The sequence below is a fragment of the Canis lupus genome, chromosome X (assembly GCF_048164855.1).
Source record: "Canis lupus baileyi chromosome X, mCanLup2.hap1, whole genome shotgun sequence".
Taxonomy (NCBI): domain Eukaryota; kingdom Metazoa; phylum Chordata; class Mammalia; order Carnivora; family Canidae; genus Canis; species Canis lupus.
Window position 1 is genome coordinate 67,809,972 of NC_132876.1, and position 18,897 is coordinate 67,828,868.

General features: G+C 41.0%; 1 protein-coding gene across 10 annotated transcripts in view; it reads left to right on the forward strand.

The window, feature by feature from the left end:
- PHKA1 (phosphorylase kinase regulatory subunit alpha 1) overlaps positions 1–18,897 on the forward strand; it is a 179,887-nt gene that overhangs the window by 62,986 nt on the left and 98,004 nt on the right. For all 10 annotated transcript variants that reach the window (XR_012026448.1, XR_012026447.1, XM_072816673.1 and 7 more), the window contains one exon: positions 13,069–13,203. Coding sequence is in view for 8 of the 10 variants with exons in the window: in XM_072816673.1 (XP_072672774.1) it covers positions 13,069–13,203 (135 nt within the window). In the remaining 2 variants the exon portion in view is untranslated. The remainder of the gene's footprint in view (positions 1–13,068; positions 13,204–18,897) is intronic.

The following is an 18,897-nucleotide window of genomic DNA, read 5'->3' on the forward strand; positions in this document are numbered from 1 at the left end:
CTGGATCTGAATGCCTGTTTCCCTTCCCAGATTAGGAAAGTTTTCAGCTAGAATTTGTTCAAATACATATTCTGGCCCTCTGTCCCTTTTGGCGCCCTCGGGAACCCCAATTAAACGTAGGTTTTTCTTTCTCAGGCTGTCGTTTATTTCCCTTAATCTATCTTCATGGTCTTTTAATTGTTTGTCTCTTTTTTCCTCAGTTTCCCTCTTTGCTATCAACTTGTCTTCTATGTCACTCACTCGTTCTTCCACCTCGTTAACCCTCGTCATTAGGACTTCTAGTTTGGATTGCATCTCATTCAATTGATTTTTAATTTCTGCCTGATTAGCTCTAAATTCTGCAGTCATGAAGTCTCTTGAGTCCTTTATACTTTTTTCTAGAGCCACCAGTAGCTGTATAATAGTGCTTCTGAATTGGCTTTCTGACATTGAATTGTAATCCAGATTTTGTAACTCTGTTGGAGAGAGGACTGTTTCTGATTCTTTCTTTTGAGGTGAGGTTTTCCTTCTAGTCATTTTGCTCAGTGCAGAGTGGCCAAAAGCAAGTTGTATTGGGAAAAGGAGAAAAAGAGAGGAGAGAAAGAAGGAAAGAAAAGAGAAAGAGAAAAAAAAGGGAAGAAAGAAAAAAAACGAAAAAGAAAAAAAAAGAAGAAAAAGAGAAAGAAAAAGAAAGGAGAAAAAAGGGGGTGGGGGAAGGAAACAAATCAAAAAGCAAAACAAAACAAAACAAAACAAACAAACAAACAAAAAGAACCATGGGGGAGTATCTTCTGATTCTGTGTACTTTAAGTCCCTTGGCTTCTCCTGGAGGTTGTCAGTCTAGCTGGTGTTCTGGGGGAGGGGCCTGTTGTGCTGATTTTCAGGTGTTAGCAGTTGGGGGAGCTGCTGTGCCCCTGCCTGGTGCAGGGCTCAGTGGGGGTTGTTTACCCCGTGAGGCCGCAGGAGGAACAGCCCCAGTGGCGGGTCAGCTCTGGAAACCTGGATTCAGCTCCGGCAGGAACTCCGTCTGCAGGGCCTGGAGGCTCCGGGGCGGGGCCGCTGATCTGCTCAGCTGGGGCAGGAGCGTCCTTGCTGCCCTGGGCCCTCCCAGCCTCTGCCTGTCCCGGGGGGAGGCGGGATCCTGGGCTGTGTCCCGGCGCCCTGTGCTCCGGGGCCTGCGCTGGTGGATTCGCGCTCCCGGGCTGCGCAGCCCCCTCCGCGGAGCCGACCCGAGCCCCCCGAGCTGCTCCTGGAACCGCGCAGCCCCCTCCGCACGGAGCCTCTTCCTCTGCCCGAGCCCCTCCGAGCTGCTCCCGGGGCCGCGCAGCCCCCTCCGCGGAGCCGCCGCCCGAGCCCCCCCCCCCCCCCCGAGCTGCTCCGGGTCCCGCCGCCCACGCTGCAGCCCTTAGGGAGCTCGGCGCACTCTCCTGGGCTCGCAGTTGCTCTGTTACTGTCTCAGGGAATCCGAGGGCATCCCCGCCCTCCTGGGTCCTGCTCCAACTCCCCGCGAGCCCCTTTCCGCCCGGGAAGGTCGGTGCAGCTCCTGCTCCTCCGGGACGGGGCTCTCCTGTCCTGGGGACACTCGCCCCGGCCTCAGCCCGGCTCCTCGCGGGGCCCCTCCCCCTTGGAGGCCTTTGTTTCTTTTCTTCTTTTTCCCCCGTCTTCCTACCTTGATAGAAGCGCGAACTCTTCTCACTGTTGCATTCCAGGTGTTCTCTCTTTAATTCTCAGGCCGAATTCATAGATTTTCAGGATGATTGGAAGGTTTTCTAGGTAATTTGGTGGAGACAGGTGATTTGGAGACCCTACTCTTCCGCCATCTTGCTCCTCCCTCCAGATTTTTCTTGCTTTTTGAGGTAGACTTGTATTGCTGTAAATGTCCCTCTTAAAAACACTTTTGTTACATCCCAAAGATTTTGGAATATATATATATATATATTTCTTCATTGGCATTCGATTTAGGAACATATAACATACCACCCAGTGCTCATCCCAGCAAATGCTCCTCTCAGTGCCCATCACCCAGTCACCCCAACCCCCCGCCCACCTCCCTTTCCACCACCCCTTGTTCGTTTCCCAGAGTTAGGTGTCTCTCATGTTCTGTCACCCTCACTGATATTTCCCACTCATTTTCTCTCCTTTCCCCTTTATTCCCTTTCACTATTTTTTATATTCCCCCAATGAATGAGACCATATAACGTTGGTCCTTCTCCAATTGACTTACTTCACTCAGCATAATACCCTCAGTTCCATCCACGTCGAAGCAAATATCCACTCATCTTTCAATGGACACCAAGACTCCTTCCACAGTTTGGCTATTGTGGACATTGCTGCTATAAACATTGGGGTGCAGATGCCCTGACGTTTCACTGCATCTGTATCTTTGGGGCAAATCCCCAGCAGTGCAATTGCTGGGTTGTAGGGCAATTCTAATTTTTAGCTCTTTGAGGAACCTCCAAACAGTTTTCCAGAGTGGCTGTACCAGTTCATATTCCCACCAACAGTGCAAGAGGGTTCCCCTTTCTCCACATCCTCTCCAACATTTGTTGTTTCCTGTCTTGTTAATTTTCCCCATTCTCACTGGTATGAGGTGGTATCTCATTATGGTTTTGATTTGTATTTCCCTGATGGCCAGTGACGGGGAGCATTTTCTCATGTGCTTGTTGGCCATCTGTATGTCTTCTTTGGTGAAATTTCTGTTCGTCTTTTGCCCATTTCATGATTGGATTCTTTGTATATTTGTTGTTGAGTTTAATAAGTTCTTTATAGATCTTGGATACTAGTCCTTTACCTGATAGGTCATTTGCAAATATCTTCTCCCATTCTGTAGGTTGTCTTTTAGTTTTGTTGACTGTTTCTTTTGCTGTACAGAAGTTAAGTCCCAATAATTCATTTTTGCTTTTTTTCCCCTTGCCTGGATGTATCTTGCAAGAAGTTGCTATGGCCAAGTTCAAAAGGGTGTTGCCTGTGTTCTCCCCAAGGATTTTGATGGAATCTTGTCTCACATTTAGATCTTTCATCCATTTTGAGTTTATCTTCGTGTATGGTGTAAGAGAATGGTCTAGTTTCATTCTTCTGCATGTGGATGTCCAATTTTCCCAGGACAATTTATTGAAGAGACTGTCTTTTTTCCAGTGGATAGTCCCAAAGATTTTGAACAGTTGTATCTTCATTCTCATTAGTTTCCATGAATCTTTTTAATTCTTCTCTCATTTCCTGGTTGACCCTTTCATCTTTTAGCAGGATGCTCTTTAACCTCCACGTGTTTGAGTTTCTTCCAAATTTCTTCTTGAGATTGAAGTCACGTTTCAAAGCATTATGGTCTGAAAATATGCAGGGTACAATCCCAATCTTTTGGTATAGGTTGAGACCTGATTTGTGACCCAGTATCTCATCTATTCTGGAGAAAGTTCCATGCATGTGCACTTGAGAAGAATGTGTATTCAGTTGCGTGTGGATGTAAAGTTTTGTAAATATCTGTGATATCCATTGGGTCCTGTGTATCTTTTAAAGCTCTTGTTTCTTTGGAGATGTTGTGCTTAGAAGATCTGTCATTTGCAGAACGTGCTGTGTTGAAGTCTCCCAGTATTAGTGTATTATTATCTAAGCATGTCTTTCCTTTGATTATTAATTGATTGATATACTTGGCAGCTCCCACATTAGGAGCATAAATATTCATGATTGTTAGGTCCTCTTGTTGGATAGATCCTTTAAGTATGATATAGTGTCCCTCTTCATCTCTTACTACAGTCTTTGGGATAAACGTTAATTTATCTGATATGAGGATGGCTACCCCTTCTTTCTTTTGAGGACTATTTGAATGGTAAAGGCTTCTCCAATCTTTCATTTTCAGGCTGTAGGCATCCTTAAGTCTAAAATGAGTGTCTTGTAGAGGGCAAATAAATGGGTCTTGCTTTTTTATCCAGTCTGAAACCCTGGTCTTTTGATGGGATCATTAAGCCCATTCATGTTCAGAGTGACTATTGAAAGATATGAATTTAGTGTCATCATAATACCTATTCAGTCTCTGTTTTTGTGGATTATTTCTTTGGGCACCCTCTTTCTTTTACAGAGTCCCCCTTAATATTTCTTGCAGAGGTAGTTTGGGGGTCACATATTCTTTCAGTTTCTGCCTATCTTGGAAGCTCTTTATCTCTCCTTCTATTCTGAATGAGAGCCTTGCTAGATAGAGTATTCTTGGCTGCAGGTTCTTCTCATTTAGGACCCTGAATATATCCTGCCAGCCTTTTCTGGCCTGCCAGGTCTCTGTGGAGAGGTCTGCTGTTAAGCTAATTGTTCTTCCCATATAAATTAGGGATCTCTTCTCTTTTGCTGCTTTAAGGATTTTCTCTTTATCTTTGGAATTTGCAAGTTTCACTATTAAATGTCGAGGTGTTGAAAGGTTTTTATTGATTTTATGGGGGGATTTTTCTATCTCCTGGATGTGAATGCTGTTTCCCTCCCCAAAGGAGGGAAGTTCTCAGCTATGATTTGATCAAATATGCTTTCTGGTCCTCTGTCTCTCTCGGCACCCTCTGTAACCCCAATTAAACGTAGATTTTTCCTTCTGAACCTGTCATTTATTTCCCTTCACCTTTCCTCGTCTCTTTGTTTTTCTCTTTTTTCCTCAGCTTCCTTCCTTGCCATCAACTTGTCTTGTATGTCACTAACTGTTTCTTCCACCTCATTAACCCTCGTCTTTAGGACCTCCAGTTTGGATTGCATCTCATTTAATTGAATTTTAATTTCAGCCTGATTAGATCTAAATTCTGCAGTCATGAAGTCTCTTGAATCCTTTATGCTTTTTTTCCAGAGCCACCAGTAGCTTTATAATTGTGCTTCTGAATTGGTTTTCTGACATCGAATTGTAATCCAAATTCTGTAGCTCTGTGGAAGAGAGTACTGTTTCTGATTCTTTCTTTTGTGGTGAGTTCTTCTTTCTTGTCATTTTGCTCAGTGCACTGTGGCTCAAAATGAGTTGTACTTGTTAGAAGCGCAAACTCTTCTCTCCGTAACGTTCCAGCTGTTCTCTCTTTAAATGTCAGGTTGAATTCATAGGTTTTCAGGATGATTTTAATGTTATCTAGGCAAGTTGGTGGGGACAGGTGACTTGGGGACCCTACTCCTCCACCATCTTTCCCCGCCCCTTTCCATTGTGTTTTCATTTTCATTTGTTTCCATGCAATTTTTTTTATTTCTTCTTTGATTTCCTGGTTGAACCATTCATTGTTTAGTATCATGTTATTTAACTTCCAAGTATTTATGCTCTTTTTATATTTTTTTATGGTTGATGTCTTTCATCAGAAAAGGTGCATCGTATGACTTCGACCTTATTAAATTTGTCAAGACTTATTCTGTGGCTTAATATGTGATCTATTCTGGAGGATGTTCCCTGTGCACTTGTAAAGAATGTGTTTTCTCATGTTTTAGGATGAAATGTTCTGAGAATATCTGTTAAATTCAAATGGTCCAGTGTGTCATTTACAGCCACTGTTTCATTGTTGATTTTCTGTTTGGATGAAATGTCCTTTGAAGTAAGTGGGGTGCTAAAGTCCCCTACTGCTATTTTATTCCTATTAATTCATTCCTTTATGTTTGTTATTGATAGTTTTATGTATTTGGGTGCTCGAGTGTTTGGTGTATAAATATTTAAAATTATATTCTTTTGGACTGACCCCTTTATTATTAAACAGTGTCCTTTTTTGTCTCTCGTTACAGCCTTTGTTTTAAAGTCTAATTTGTCTGATATAAGTATTATTACCCTAGCTTCCTTTTGATCTCCATTTGCATGATAAATGTTTTCCTATTCCCTCACTTTTAATCTGAGGATGTCTTTAGATCTGAAAGGAGTCTCTTGTAGGTAGCATATAGATGGGTCTTGTTTTTTTTATCCATCCTGTCTTCCTAAAACTTTTTATTGGAGCACTGGGTACATTTACATTCACAGTAATTATTCTTAAATATGTATTTATGGCCATTTTGTTGTTTGTGGTTGTTTTTGTAGTTTTTCTCTGATCCTTTCTTGTCTTGCTCTCTCTCTCATGGTTTGTTGGCTTTCTTTAGTGATATGCTTGGATTCCTTTCTCTTTATTCTTTGTATCACTATTACTGGTTTTGGCTGGTGATTACCGTTAGGTTTGCATATAATATCTTCTGCATAGAGCAGTCTTTATTACATTGATGGTTGTTTATGTTTGAATCCATTCTTTATTCCTGGTACTCCAGGGATTATCTCCTATGTGTGCTGTGTATGCCCTGTTCTTGTGTCCTAGACTCTTTTTCCTGAGTCTGGTTGTCTGCAGAGGCTCTCTTTGTCTGCTGTGGGCAGTGTTTGGTCCTCAGCTGGGCGAGGCATGTTTTAGCAAGGTATATGCCTGTCAGCTTGCAAAATGAGACCTGCCACCACCACTGGAACTTCAGTCCCACAGAACATTCAGATCAGGAGATATGGTGTTGGTGGGGTTTGTACCTGTGTTATGGGGGAGGGGACTTGCAGCACCATGACTGAGGCAAGCATGACTGGGAAGGGTGGATCCACCCAATCATGGGCATGACAGGGTTTGGTGTAAGCAAGTTATGTAGCAAGTTTCAGCACTGTGCTGGTTCCTGCAGGTGGCCACGTGTTTATGCTGAGTGCTGGAGGAGAGAAATGGTGCCTGCCAGCTCCTTTGTTCCTAGAGAGGTCTCCCTGTAATCCCTATCTCTCCATAACATATTCTTTTTTTTTTTTTTTTTTATGATAGTTACAGAGAGAGAGAGAGGCAGAGACACAGGCAGAGGGAGAAGCAGGCTCCATGCACCGGGAGCCCGATGTGGGATTCGATCCCGGGTCTCCAGGATCGCGCCCTGGGCCAAAGGCAGGCGCCAAACCGCTGCGCCACCCAGGGATCCCTCCATAACATGTTCTAAGATGAGTAAATAACTCTCCTTCACATCTGTCCCAGCATTTTTTAACCTGCTACTTCCTGCTGTATCCCTGCTGGCTGTTTGTCCTGTAGTCTCATAAAGGGCAGGCATTTGACTTCTAATGCCTTCTGGGTTCTCCCAGAGCCAAGATTGCTGAGTGTTAAAATTCCAGCTTTCAGTCCTACTGGTTGTGAGAATTCACAAAATTCAGCCGAACATTATGGGGATTCTTCTTCCCTGTTCAGGCGCCCTGGTGTGATAGTCTGTTTTTTGCTCTTTTCTGTGCAACTAGCTCCCTCCCCACTGCAGATGGCCATGGTCCATTTTCCTCCCAAACCATGTCTTCACCCTTACTGCTTTTTTGAAATGGCCTCTTCTCTACCTTCAGTTGTGGAGTTTGTTCTGCCAATCTTCAGATTGATGTGAGTGTTATCTAGTTGTATCTATGGGACGAGGCAATCTGATGGTCTTCCTACTCTGTCATCTTCCTAGCCTCTTACAGTCTGCATTTTCTGATCCTGTACCTGGCCTGCTAAAATCTACTGGAAAAAAATCACCAAATGAACATATTATAGCACAGTAATTCTACAGTCTCCAACTCAGCTAGATTCACAGTTCCTCCTATTAATCCTTGTTCTTACTATTATTCAGCATTTTCATTCTTTTCTTAAGATTTTATTTATTTATTCATGAGAGACACAGAGAAGCAGAGACATAGGCAGAGGGAGAAGCAGGCTCCCTGTGAGGAGGCTGATGCAGGACTCCATCCCAGGACCCCAGGATCATGGCCTGAGCCAAAGGCAGACACTCAACCACTGAGCCACCCAAGCATCCCTTCATTCTTTTCAACCGCTATTCCAAACCTGTTTCAACACCCATCCCTTGTTTTTATCCTGTTTCTTGGCCTACTACCAAGGTTAGATATTTCAGTCTAGCTAGATAATCTTGGTATTCTGATTGTTGTCAGTTTCCCAGCCCCCCACCACACTCTTACTTATATTTTCACTCATCCTTGTCTCCTTTTCTCTGGTCTCAGAAGAGGTGTTTCTTCTCTTAAGGGCCAACTCCTCCTTCTATTGCCTGGTCCTTTCCTCTTCCCCATCCTTCCTAGAGACCTACTCTTTCCTGTCTCATCCTCTCTGTTGGTTCTGGGTTTTAGTTCATTTACATATTTATCTTCCTTTATTTATCCTAGCCTTCCTTCCTCATCCTAATTTTGCTTCTTTACATTCCATGCATTCTGCAGTCCTTTCCAGACTAAGCTCATTACTCCTCTGAAATTGCTTTTGCTTAAGTTATTGAAAAATTTAGTAGGTATTTTTCAGTCTACATTTTAGTAGATGTTTCTGTTTCATTTATTGTTTATCTTTCTGGAAACTCTTAACTCCCATGTCTTCTGTGATACCATCTCCTGGATCTCCTTCAACCTAAATTTTGTAATTTTTTGTCACATTCTGGGCTTCCTCTTCTCTTTGCCCTTAACTTTTGGTATTCCTGGGAGTTTTGTCCATACACCTTCTTCTGAAAATATTTGTTCTTGTCTCCCAGCTTCCTCTTATTCCAAACCTTCTCCCTTTTCCTATGTTCTCAGTTCTTCACTCTCAGAAGATGATTTCACCTCCTATATCATAAAGAAAAGATAAGCCTTCGGACAAGAGCTCCTCATTCCCACCCCAGGCTTTTCTTCATCTGCCCATTTCTTACATGTTGAACTTCCTCGAGGTTATATTCTTTTTCTCTATGTATTCTCCTTGCCCATCTCATCTCTTTATATGCTAATGACTTCTGAATCTATATCACTGTTCTTTAAGACAGCCCCACTTGGATGTCTCACATGCACTTTAAACTCAACATGTCTAAAATTACTCCAGCTGCCCCCTCCCATTATATTACTCATGCCTGCTTTTCCCCCTATGTGCCTTGTCCTGAAAGTCACACCATTCTCTTAGTTACACATATAAATACCTGGGGAATCATTCTCAGTATCTCCCCCTCTCTCACCTCCTGTATTCAACCAGTTAACAAATCCTGATTTCTTTACCTTAAATTGATTCTAAAATCCATCTTGTCCTCTCCAGTACCAATGTCATGATCTTAGTCTAGGTAATCATCTCTCATTTGCATTCATGCAATAAATTTTTTAAAGATTTTATTTATTTATTCATGAGAGACCCAGAGAGCGAGGCAGAGACACAGAAGCTGCTCCCCTGCAGGGAGCCCCATACAGGACTTGATCCCAGGACTCCAGGATCATGCTCTGAGCCAAAGACAGATGCTCAACCACCGAGCCACTCAAGCATCCCAGTGCAATAAATTTTTAGGTAGTCTCCCTTTCTTCAGTATAGGCCCACTATTATCGACCAGTTTATTCTTTACTCATCAACATGAATATGGTCTTTTTAAGGTACAGATATGGATATATTAATCCCCTGATTACAACTGCAAAGGTTTCCATTGCCAAACTCCTCCACATGATTTTTAAAGCCCTTTATGATCTGGTTCCTGACCCTGTCTCCATTGTCATTTTTTACGATGGCCCCTTCACACTCCATGCTCCTGCTGTAAAGAACGTTCTATAGTCCCTAGATCTGCCTTGTTCCATGTTGCCCTTGAGCCATTGTCTAAGCTGTTTCTTCCATCTGGAACAACTCCCTTTTACCTTCACCTTTGCCAGATTAATTTCTACTCAGGCTTCTAGCAGAACTCATTGTCAGTGTCATTGTCTCCAGGAATCGTGTCTATCTCTGTACCCATAGCTAGCATTTGGCAGTGCCTAGTATATAGGTGGAATTTTCTACCTTGCCATCAACTTGTCTTCTATGTCACTCACTTGTTCTTCTACCTCGTTACCCTTGTCGTTAGGACCTCCAGTTTGGATTGCATCTCATTTAATTGATTTTTAATCTCTGCCTGATTAGATCTAAATTCTGCAGTCATGAAGTCTCTTGAATCCTTTATGCTTTTTTCTAGAGCCACCAGTAGCTTTATAACTGTGCTTCTGAATTGGCTTTCTGACATTGAATTGTAATCCAAATTTTGTAACTCTGTGGGAGAGAGTGCTGTTTCTGATTCTTTCTTTTGAGGTGAGTTTTTCCTTCTAGTCATTTTTCTCAGTGCAGAGTGGCCAAAAACAAGTTGTACTGGAAAAAGGAGAAAAAGAGAGAAGAGAAAAAAGAAAAAAGAAAAAAGAAAAAAAAAGAAAAAAGGGGGGGGAGCAAACAGAAAACAAAGAACAAGGGGGAGTATCATCTGATTCTATATACTGTAAATCCCTCGACTTTCCCTGGAACTTTCCAGTGCTGCTTAGTCAATAACTTGTTTTTCCTCTGTCCTTCTAGCTGGTCTTCTCGGAGAGGGACCTGCTGTGCTGATTCTCAGGTGTGTGCACCTGAGAGAGCTGCTTAGCCCCCTGCCCGGTACACAGCTCAGTGGGAGTTGTTTATCCTGTGAGGCCCCAGGAGGAACAACAGTGGCAGCGGCCTCCTATCCAGCCCTGGAGTCCGCTCCCGCAGTAACTACCACAGCTCTCAGTCCGCAGGGGCCTGGATCCTCCGCGGGCGGGGGCTGCCCATCTGCATAGATCGGGCTGCCCAGCGGCAGGAGCATTCTTGCTGTCCTGTGTCCTCCCGGCCTCTGCCTGTCTCAGGGGGAGCGCCAGATCTTGGGCTGTGTCCCCCAGCACCCTGGGCTCCGGGCCTTGCGCCACTGGAATCACGCTCCTGGGCCACGCAGCCCCCTCCGTGCAGAGCCGCCACCTGAACCGCCCCCAGAGCTGCTCCTGCCCCGCCGGGCGCGCACTGCAGCCCTTTAGGGAGCTCGGCTGCGGTGTGTGGCGCACTCTCTCCTGGGGCACCAGGAGAGGTTCTCTGTTAGTGCCCCTGGAAGCCTGAGGGCATCCCCGTCCCTCCTGGGGTCCTGCCTGAGCTCCCTGCAAGTGCCTTTCCATCCGGGAAGATTGGCTTCTCCAGGATGGGACTTTCCTGTCCTGGTGGCCCTCGCCCCGCGGCCTTAGCCCGGCTCCTCGCGAGGCCCCTCCCCCTTGGATGCTTTTTTATTTCTTTATTTTTTTTCCTTCTTCCTACCTTGATAGAAGCAGAAACTCTTCTCACTGTAGCATTCCAGCTGTACTCTCTTTAAATCTCAGACCGAATTCGTAGGTTTTCAGGATGATTTGAAAGTTGTCTAGGTAATTTGGTGGGTACAGGTGACTTGGGGACCCTACTCTTCCGCCATCTTGCCCCCTCCCCTAGGTGGAATTTTCTAAATATTTTATAAAACATAAAGTAAAAAAAACAAAAAAAAAAAAAAAAAAAAAGCTCAGCTGTTGAGGTTGAAAGTGTTCCTAGCACCCCAGAGTGTTGTTCATTTGCCTCTCTTTCAGTCCTCTCTACTCCTGCTACCAACTGCATTGCCTTTTGCAGATCCCTGAAGCTCAGTAGAATGCAGTTTGGACATCATTACCCAAGGATAAAATACAAAATACTTAGAGTGACATATATGCCCTCCATAAAGATCTAGCCTCTGTCTGCCTTTCCACTCTTTTTTTTTACCACTGTGCAAACTATTTTATGCTACAGCAATATTGAAATGTATGTAGTTCCTCATCTCCCCACCACACACATTCTTTTTTCATTTTCGTGTTTTATGATCATTGTGTACCTTGAACCTAAAATGGATTTCCCCATTCCTATTCACTTCTTTCTCCTGGCTAACATTTATTCTTTCAAATTCAGCTTAGACATCAATTCTTTCAGAAAGCCTTTTCTGAAACTGCTCTCTACCTATCTCAGACTTGATAGATGTTGCTCTTTGGAGCTTACAATGTTTTGTGCATATCTCTAGTTACGTAGCAGCTTATTTTACAATCAGCTTGTGTGTGTCACTTCCATTACACTGTAAGCTCTTCAAGAGAAAGACTAACTTACCCATCTCTTTATCCCTAGTGCCTAGCATAGTACTTCATCCATTTAAGTGCTTAGTAAATGTTTGTTAATGAATGGATGGATGACCACATGTGTTTTCCTGGACTTTCCTTAGCCCACTACCATTCTTCCTTTGTACATTTTTCCTGGAGAATATTTGTCATTTTCATGTTTCCAGTATAATTAATCAAGATTGTGTTATGTCCAGAGGGCCCTGTGATCATCAAATCCTGCATATTCTGATGCAGACTACAGCAACACAATACTATAAGGTTCCCAAGATAGACACACATCACACACACACACACACACAGAGAGAGAGAGAGAGAGAGAGAGAGAGAGAGAAAGAAGATAATTGCAAAGAAAAAGAAAGTAGCACTCTTTTAGCGAGGTTTTTGTCCTAAACACTCAACACAGAAAATATTGGTAAACTTGAATGTACCAAATGGTACCTTCATTTCCACATAAACCCAATTCAACACACCTACCAGCATTGGAGACAGGATCAGGGCACATGTTTGCCTTCAGTGCTTAGTGTCAAGCCAACTGAGGCCCCACTCAGGTTATTAGCCCCAGCCAGGTATCTGTCCCCTAGAGGGAAAGTAAACACAAAAGTCAGGGAGCTGACTTGGCCTCCTCCCTTGTAAGTATGATAAGCATGTTAGAGACACGAATATAACAGGAATAAAAGGGAGCTGTCCAGGCTTGGCAGGCTCAGAGTCTGGAGAAGTGGTATCCCTACCCACCTGCCAAGCCCAAAACGACTACACACAGTTTCAACTATGGCATCTCAATTTTTTATTCTCAATTTACCTTGTCTTCTACCATTCTCTGACTACAGGGTAATTCTTATTATTTGGGTGTTCTTTACTACCCTCAAAATCCTATCTGGTCTTAAGGATATGAAAGAGCCTTGGAGAATCAACTTTTACCAAAGCTGTAACACACCTCATGTTGGATTTTTCCCCTATTTAAACATTGAATCTCAGATATAGAGTGTGGCATTCTCTAGGAGCACATATGTACTTAGCCAAAAAAGCAAAATCTAATTTGTAGTCATGAAGCCCTTTTTCCTTTTCCATTTAGGTAATAATATTATATACCTAGTGTGATATTTGTTTCATCAAAGTTCCTCAATAACTGTTAATTTCCTCTCATTTTCTTTCTCTTCCCTTCAAAAGAAATTATATGGCTTGAGAGATCTTTAGGTTTCTATTGAAATAAAAGTTTCTGTTGACCTCATCTTTTTTCCTTCCCATAGTTTCCATTCTAGCCGAGACAGAAGAAATCAAGGCCATTTTGAAAGACAAGGGAATCGATGTGGAGACCATTGCTGAGGTATACCCTATCAGAGTACAACCAGCCTGTATTCTCAGCCACATTTATTCCAGCCTAGGTAAGGAGATCGGCCTTAATAATCAGTCATTATAATCATCAAAGCATTATTCCATACAGGCTGTTTTTTTTCCTTTTTATTTTGTACTGCTTTGTTAAACTGGATCTGAGAAGGAATTTAGAGTCTCTAGAACCTAAGTTCCTAACCCAATATATCCTGAGCAGGTTTGGTAATTTTAGATGCGTTTATGAGCTCTGGCATATAGGCCATGACTGTTAGCAAACTATTGTTTCTTCATTCCAAGTGCATGCTTAACTAACATGATCTCCCCTTTCTTGAGACTATATTTCCATTTTGAATACATGCTAATTTTATGTAAAGTAATAACCAATGAACATTTTCAAGGTCTTTTACACCTTGTCATGTAGTGAATTGGTTGACAATATTAGAAAATTCCACTTCATCTAATACTTATTTTAATTAATACTCAATTTTTAACATATTAAACTTAATGATAGACTAAGCAGATTACTACAAATTACAAGTTTACACAATTTATTACAAATTTTATATTAAACAAATTGCTACACTGTTAACTTAAAAAAAAAGGATCTCAAATCCCCAAAGTACCCTTGTGGAAGACTGAATAACGGCCCCCAAAGGTATCTAGGTCCTAATTCCTGGAACCTGTGAATATTAACTTATATAGCAAAAGAGACTTTGCAGGTATGATTAATTGAAGGAGCTTGAGAGGTGGAGAATTATCCTGGATTTTCCAAGTGGACTTTAAATGTAATCACAAGTATCCTTTTAAAAGAAAGGCAGAGGGGATTCAGACTATAGAAGGTAAGATGTGTGACAACAGAAACAAGAGATTGGAGTGATGCAGCTATGAGCCAAAGATTTCCAAGGAATGCCCACAGCCCCTAGAAGTTAGAATTGGTAAGGAACAGATTCTCTCCTGGAGATTTCCAGAAGAAAACAACCCTGTTGATGCCTTGATTTTGTTTTTAGTCCTGAAAGCCTCATTTTGAGCTTCTGACCTCTAGAAATGTAAAAGAATAAGTATGTGTTGTCTTAAGCCACCTAGTTTGTGGTAATTTCTTAATAGCAGGAGCAGGAAAGTAATACAGATTTTGATATTGGGACATGTGGTGGTGCTGTAACAAATATCTAAAAAATGTGGAAGTGGCTTTGGAATCAGGTAATGCATAGAGGCTGGAAGAATTTTGAGTCACACGATAGAAAAAGCCTATATTGCTTTAAACAAGCTGTTGGTAGAAATAAGGATGCTAAAGGCATTGCCAGTGAAGGCTCAGAAAGAAATGAGGAACATGTAATTGCAAACTTGAAGAAAAAGATCTTTGCTGTATAGTGACAAAAAGATTGCTAGCTGAATTGTGTCCTGTGTTATGTGGAAAACATAACTATAAATTATGAACCTGGATATTTAACTAAGGAGATTTTCAGGCAAAGTGTTGAAATCATGGCCTGTTTTTTTTTTCTTGCTGCTTATAGTAAAAGGAAAGAGGAAAGAGATAATTGAGGGAAAAACAGTTAAGCAAAAAGGAGTCAGGACTTCATGAAATTCTCAGATTGGCAAAAATGATAAAATTTGGAAATTTGCTGTCAGAAAAGAAATGCTCTGGAAAAGAATTCAAGGTTATGGCTGGACAACCTTTTGCTAAGGTTGACTAGAAAAACCAAAAGATCAGTGTATTCATTCATACAGCGGGCTCTTTGAAGAGATAAGGCTGTGACTTATGGATTCCCTCAACCATATTAGCAGAATCTAGGAATAGAGATGTGATTATCCCAGGAAAGATCTTGGAGAGGACCCTCTTGTCTAATGGCATGAACCCCCATGACATATATATAATACCCACAAAGTTTTTGAGAATGTTATATATGCAGAAACACTGACAAACTGTACTGAAAGGGACAGAAAGGGGACAAGATTAAAGAAGGATATTGGACTCTCAAAATTGTATAGCCAGGAAGCAGGCTGATAAAGCTACTAAGCTATAAACAAGTGCTACTCTTCAAGAAAAAGGAAGAACAGGGATCCCTGGGTGGCACAGCGGTTTAGCGCCTGCCTTTGGCCCAGGGCGCGATCCTGGAGACCCGGGATCGAATCCCACGTCAGGCTCCCGGTGCATGGAGCCTGCTTCTCCCTCTGCCTGTGTCTCTGCCTCTCTCTCTCTCTCTCTGTGACTATCATAAAATAAATAAAAATTTAAAAAAAAAAAAAAAAAAAAAAAAAAAAAAGAAAAAGGAAGAACGACTTCAAGGGAGGTGCCTTGGGCCCAGACGGCAGAGCCTCAAACCACAGAGAATTACTACTATGCCTTGAAACCTAATTGAGTAATCCCAGTTGGATTTTAAAACTGTCTGGGGCTGCTGACTCCTTCCTTCCATTTTCTCCCTTTTGGAATGAGAATGTCTATAATTTATATTCTATGCCTGTATTTTTAGAGAACATAACTTGTTTTCTAGTTTCAAAGGTCCACAGATGGAGAGGAATTTTGTCTCATACCCATATCCTCACCCATACTTGATTTAGCTGATGAGATTTGGGGCTTTATAAATAATGATATTCAGAAGAGATTTTGGACTTCAGTTGATGCTGTAATGTATTGAGAGTTTGCGAAATGTTGGGATGAGGTGAATGCACTTTGTAAGTGGGAGGCATGTGAATCTCTAGGGGCCATAGGAGGGACTGTGGAAGGATGAAAAATGCTCCCCAAAGGTATCCAGGGTCTAATCCCTGGAACCTATGAATGTTACCATATAGCAAAAAGGGAATTTACAGGTGATTAAATTAAAGAGATTGAGATGGGAGGGTTAGTCCAGATTATCCAGGTGGACCCTAAATGTAATCAGAAGTGCCCTATTTATAAGAGGGAGCCAAAGGGAGATCTGCCTATAGAATTAGGAGATATGAGGTCAGAAGCAAGAGATAGAAGTGATAAAACTACTAGCCTTATCCTCTAGAAATTGGAAGAGGCAAGGAACAGATTCTCTCCTGGGGCCTCCAGAAGGAACCAGCCCTGCTGACATTTTGATTTTTTTTTTACCTTTTAATACCCATAAAAGATATTAAAGTATTTTGGACCTCTGATGACTTTCAGAGCTATAAGAGTTTAAATGTGTGCTATTTTAAGCCACTGAGTTTGTGGTAATTTGTTATAGCACCAGCTAGAAATTAATACAATCTTAAATCAAGCCAGAAAAGGACAAATTTATAGATTATATCCTAGATAATAGATTGTCACTTATAAATCCAAAGCCTACTTTGTGTGTATGTGTATATATGTGTGTATGTGTGTGTACTTTCTTTATATATATGTATGTGTGTATATACTTTTCTTCTTCACCAAGAATGGTCAGTGAGTAATTACAGCCAAGCCAAGTCTTGTCCAGCTCAAAACCAGTCTCCTTTCCTTTTTACTAACACCTATTTTAGATACTCAGCTTCTACAGCAGTTATGTAGGTCTTAATTGAGTTGGAATCAACTAAGGAGGAGATGACCAACAGTCAGAGATGACTTTATCTGTCTCTCCTAAGCACTCATGTTTTATGCCAATAGGGCCTTAACTCCTCGTTAATATTATATCTGACTTTAGGAATACGCAGATTTCCCCCTTCTTCCATCCTAGCTATAATGTACAAAATTCCTTTTCTTTTTAATTCAAGTGCAAAGTTGAAATTTTCTAAAACTTTACCTTAAAAAAATGGGAAACTAAAATATACATACTTAGAAATTAACAAATTAATTGAATATAGATCTCAGACCCTAATTTCTGAAATCTAGCCACAGCTTAATTTGACTATTACAAAACACTGAACCCCTAGTTCCCTTCCCTTACTCAACTCTATCCAAGATAAATTCCAAGACCCTGAAACTTCTGAGATTAATTTGGGTTGATTCTTTACAAAGTGGAATGGGTATCTTAGTCCTTCCCAGACTTTGCTTCCTGTTTTTTATTTTCTTGGCCATTCCCACTAGCCTCAGACTATAATGTGCTCCTACTTTCCAAATACCAGTCCACTAAATCTGTTGACATAAGGAAGATATTTCTCTATCTAGTCCAAATCTTATTCCAGGAACAGTATAGTTGACCTTCTTTGCCCCTCTTAGAAGTCTTTATGGTTTGGAGTTCATGCAAGTGCTATTGGTGCCTTTGACCTGATTCTCTTTGATTCTCACTCAGAAGATGATAAGTTTATTTTACCCTTTGCTTTTTCACACTTATTATTCTAAATTTAGTGTAATCTTACTAGGATATAGGTAGCTTCCAAGCTCTGGGCCGTCATTCTTGGAATCTACCTGCATCATATCACATCTTTCCAACAAATTGAAGCAAACACCTTACTGGTCACTTTTTCAAAGTGTGCACTTTGAGGCACTGAGAAGTTATTATTTCCCAGTCAAAGGAAATGAAGACAGATGGTCTTGAATTTAATGAGTAATTAACCATTACAGGGACTCCAGTAACAACCTGCCTTTACTTTCCAAATATGTTCCTTCATTTGCTTCATTCATTTATTCTTTCATAAGAATCTGTTGCTCACTTATTATGCATCAGGCACTGGGCTAGATTCTGTGGGTGACATAGACATGTAACCAGCTAATTATAATACAATCTTATAAATGCTATAGTAATGGTGTTATATACAAAGCACAGGAGAAAGAAGATAGATTTGTCTGGAAGTCACAAAAGGAATGATTTGATAACTTATCAAATGAGTAAATCTTCAAAATATTATCATAGCAACAATTTCACAATTACAAAATTGCTTTAAGCATACATCAAGTGAAAACTGTAATACCACCAAAAAAAGAAAAGGGAGAGAGAGAGAGATTTCTTCACCAGGCATGTTCATGTATATATGTTAACTAAATGGGAATGTCTGCCTCGCCTCAAATATTTCAGTTCCATATCTTTATTAAATTTTTTTAAAGGATGAGATTGATTGGGGCATGTAGGTGGCTCAGTCAGTTAAGTGTCCAGCTCTTGTTTCAACTCAGGTCATAATCTCATGGTTGTGGGATGGAGCCCCATCAGGCTATGTGGTCACTGGGGAATCAGCTTCTCTCCATCTCCCTCTCTCTTTGCTCCTCCCCCCTGTTCACCCATGCTCACTCACTCCCTCTCTCAAATAAATAAATAAATAAATAAATAAATAAATAAATAAATCTATCCTTTTTTTTAAGTATGAGATTAATCAACTTTAGGAACATAACTTCACAAATATTCAACTTAAATCTATATAATTCTAATTTTTCTAATGTTACTGCATTTAGATACATTTATAGTTACAGTGTGTGCATATTGTGTTTTTTCACTTATTCTTTTTGTGTATTTTTACGTTTTGAAGGACCTATGTATTATTATTCCATCAAATTAAACTAATTGTTCCCTAGTTATTAAATACTTGAATTGTTTCCAAAGCCCTTATCATTCTACGAATGCCTTTGTATAGGCTTTCAAATATATACTCCTGTTTCTTTGGAGTATATTCTCAGAAAAGGGATTCTGGATAAAAGAAGATGGACAGCTTTGTAGTTCTTGTTTTATGTTGCCCTATTATTCTTTAGAAAGACCAACCAATTTTTAGTGACATCAGTAAATATAAAATATACCTTTTTATTTTTACTACTTTACCAACATTGAATTTTTATCACTTGTTTTTGTTAGATTAATAGTTTTGCTACACATGCTATTTTAATTGCCTTTCTTTAATTCTTG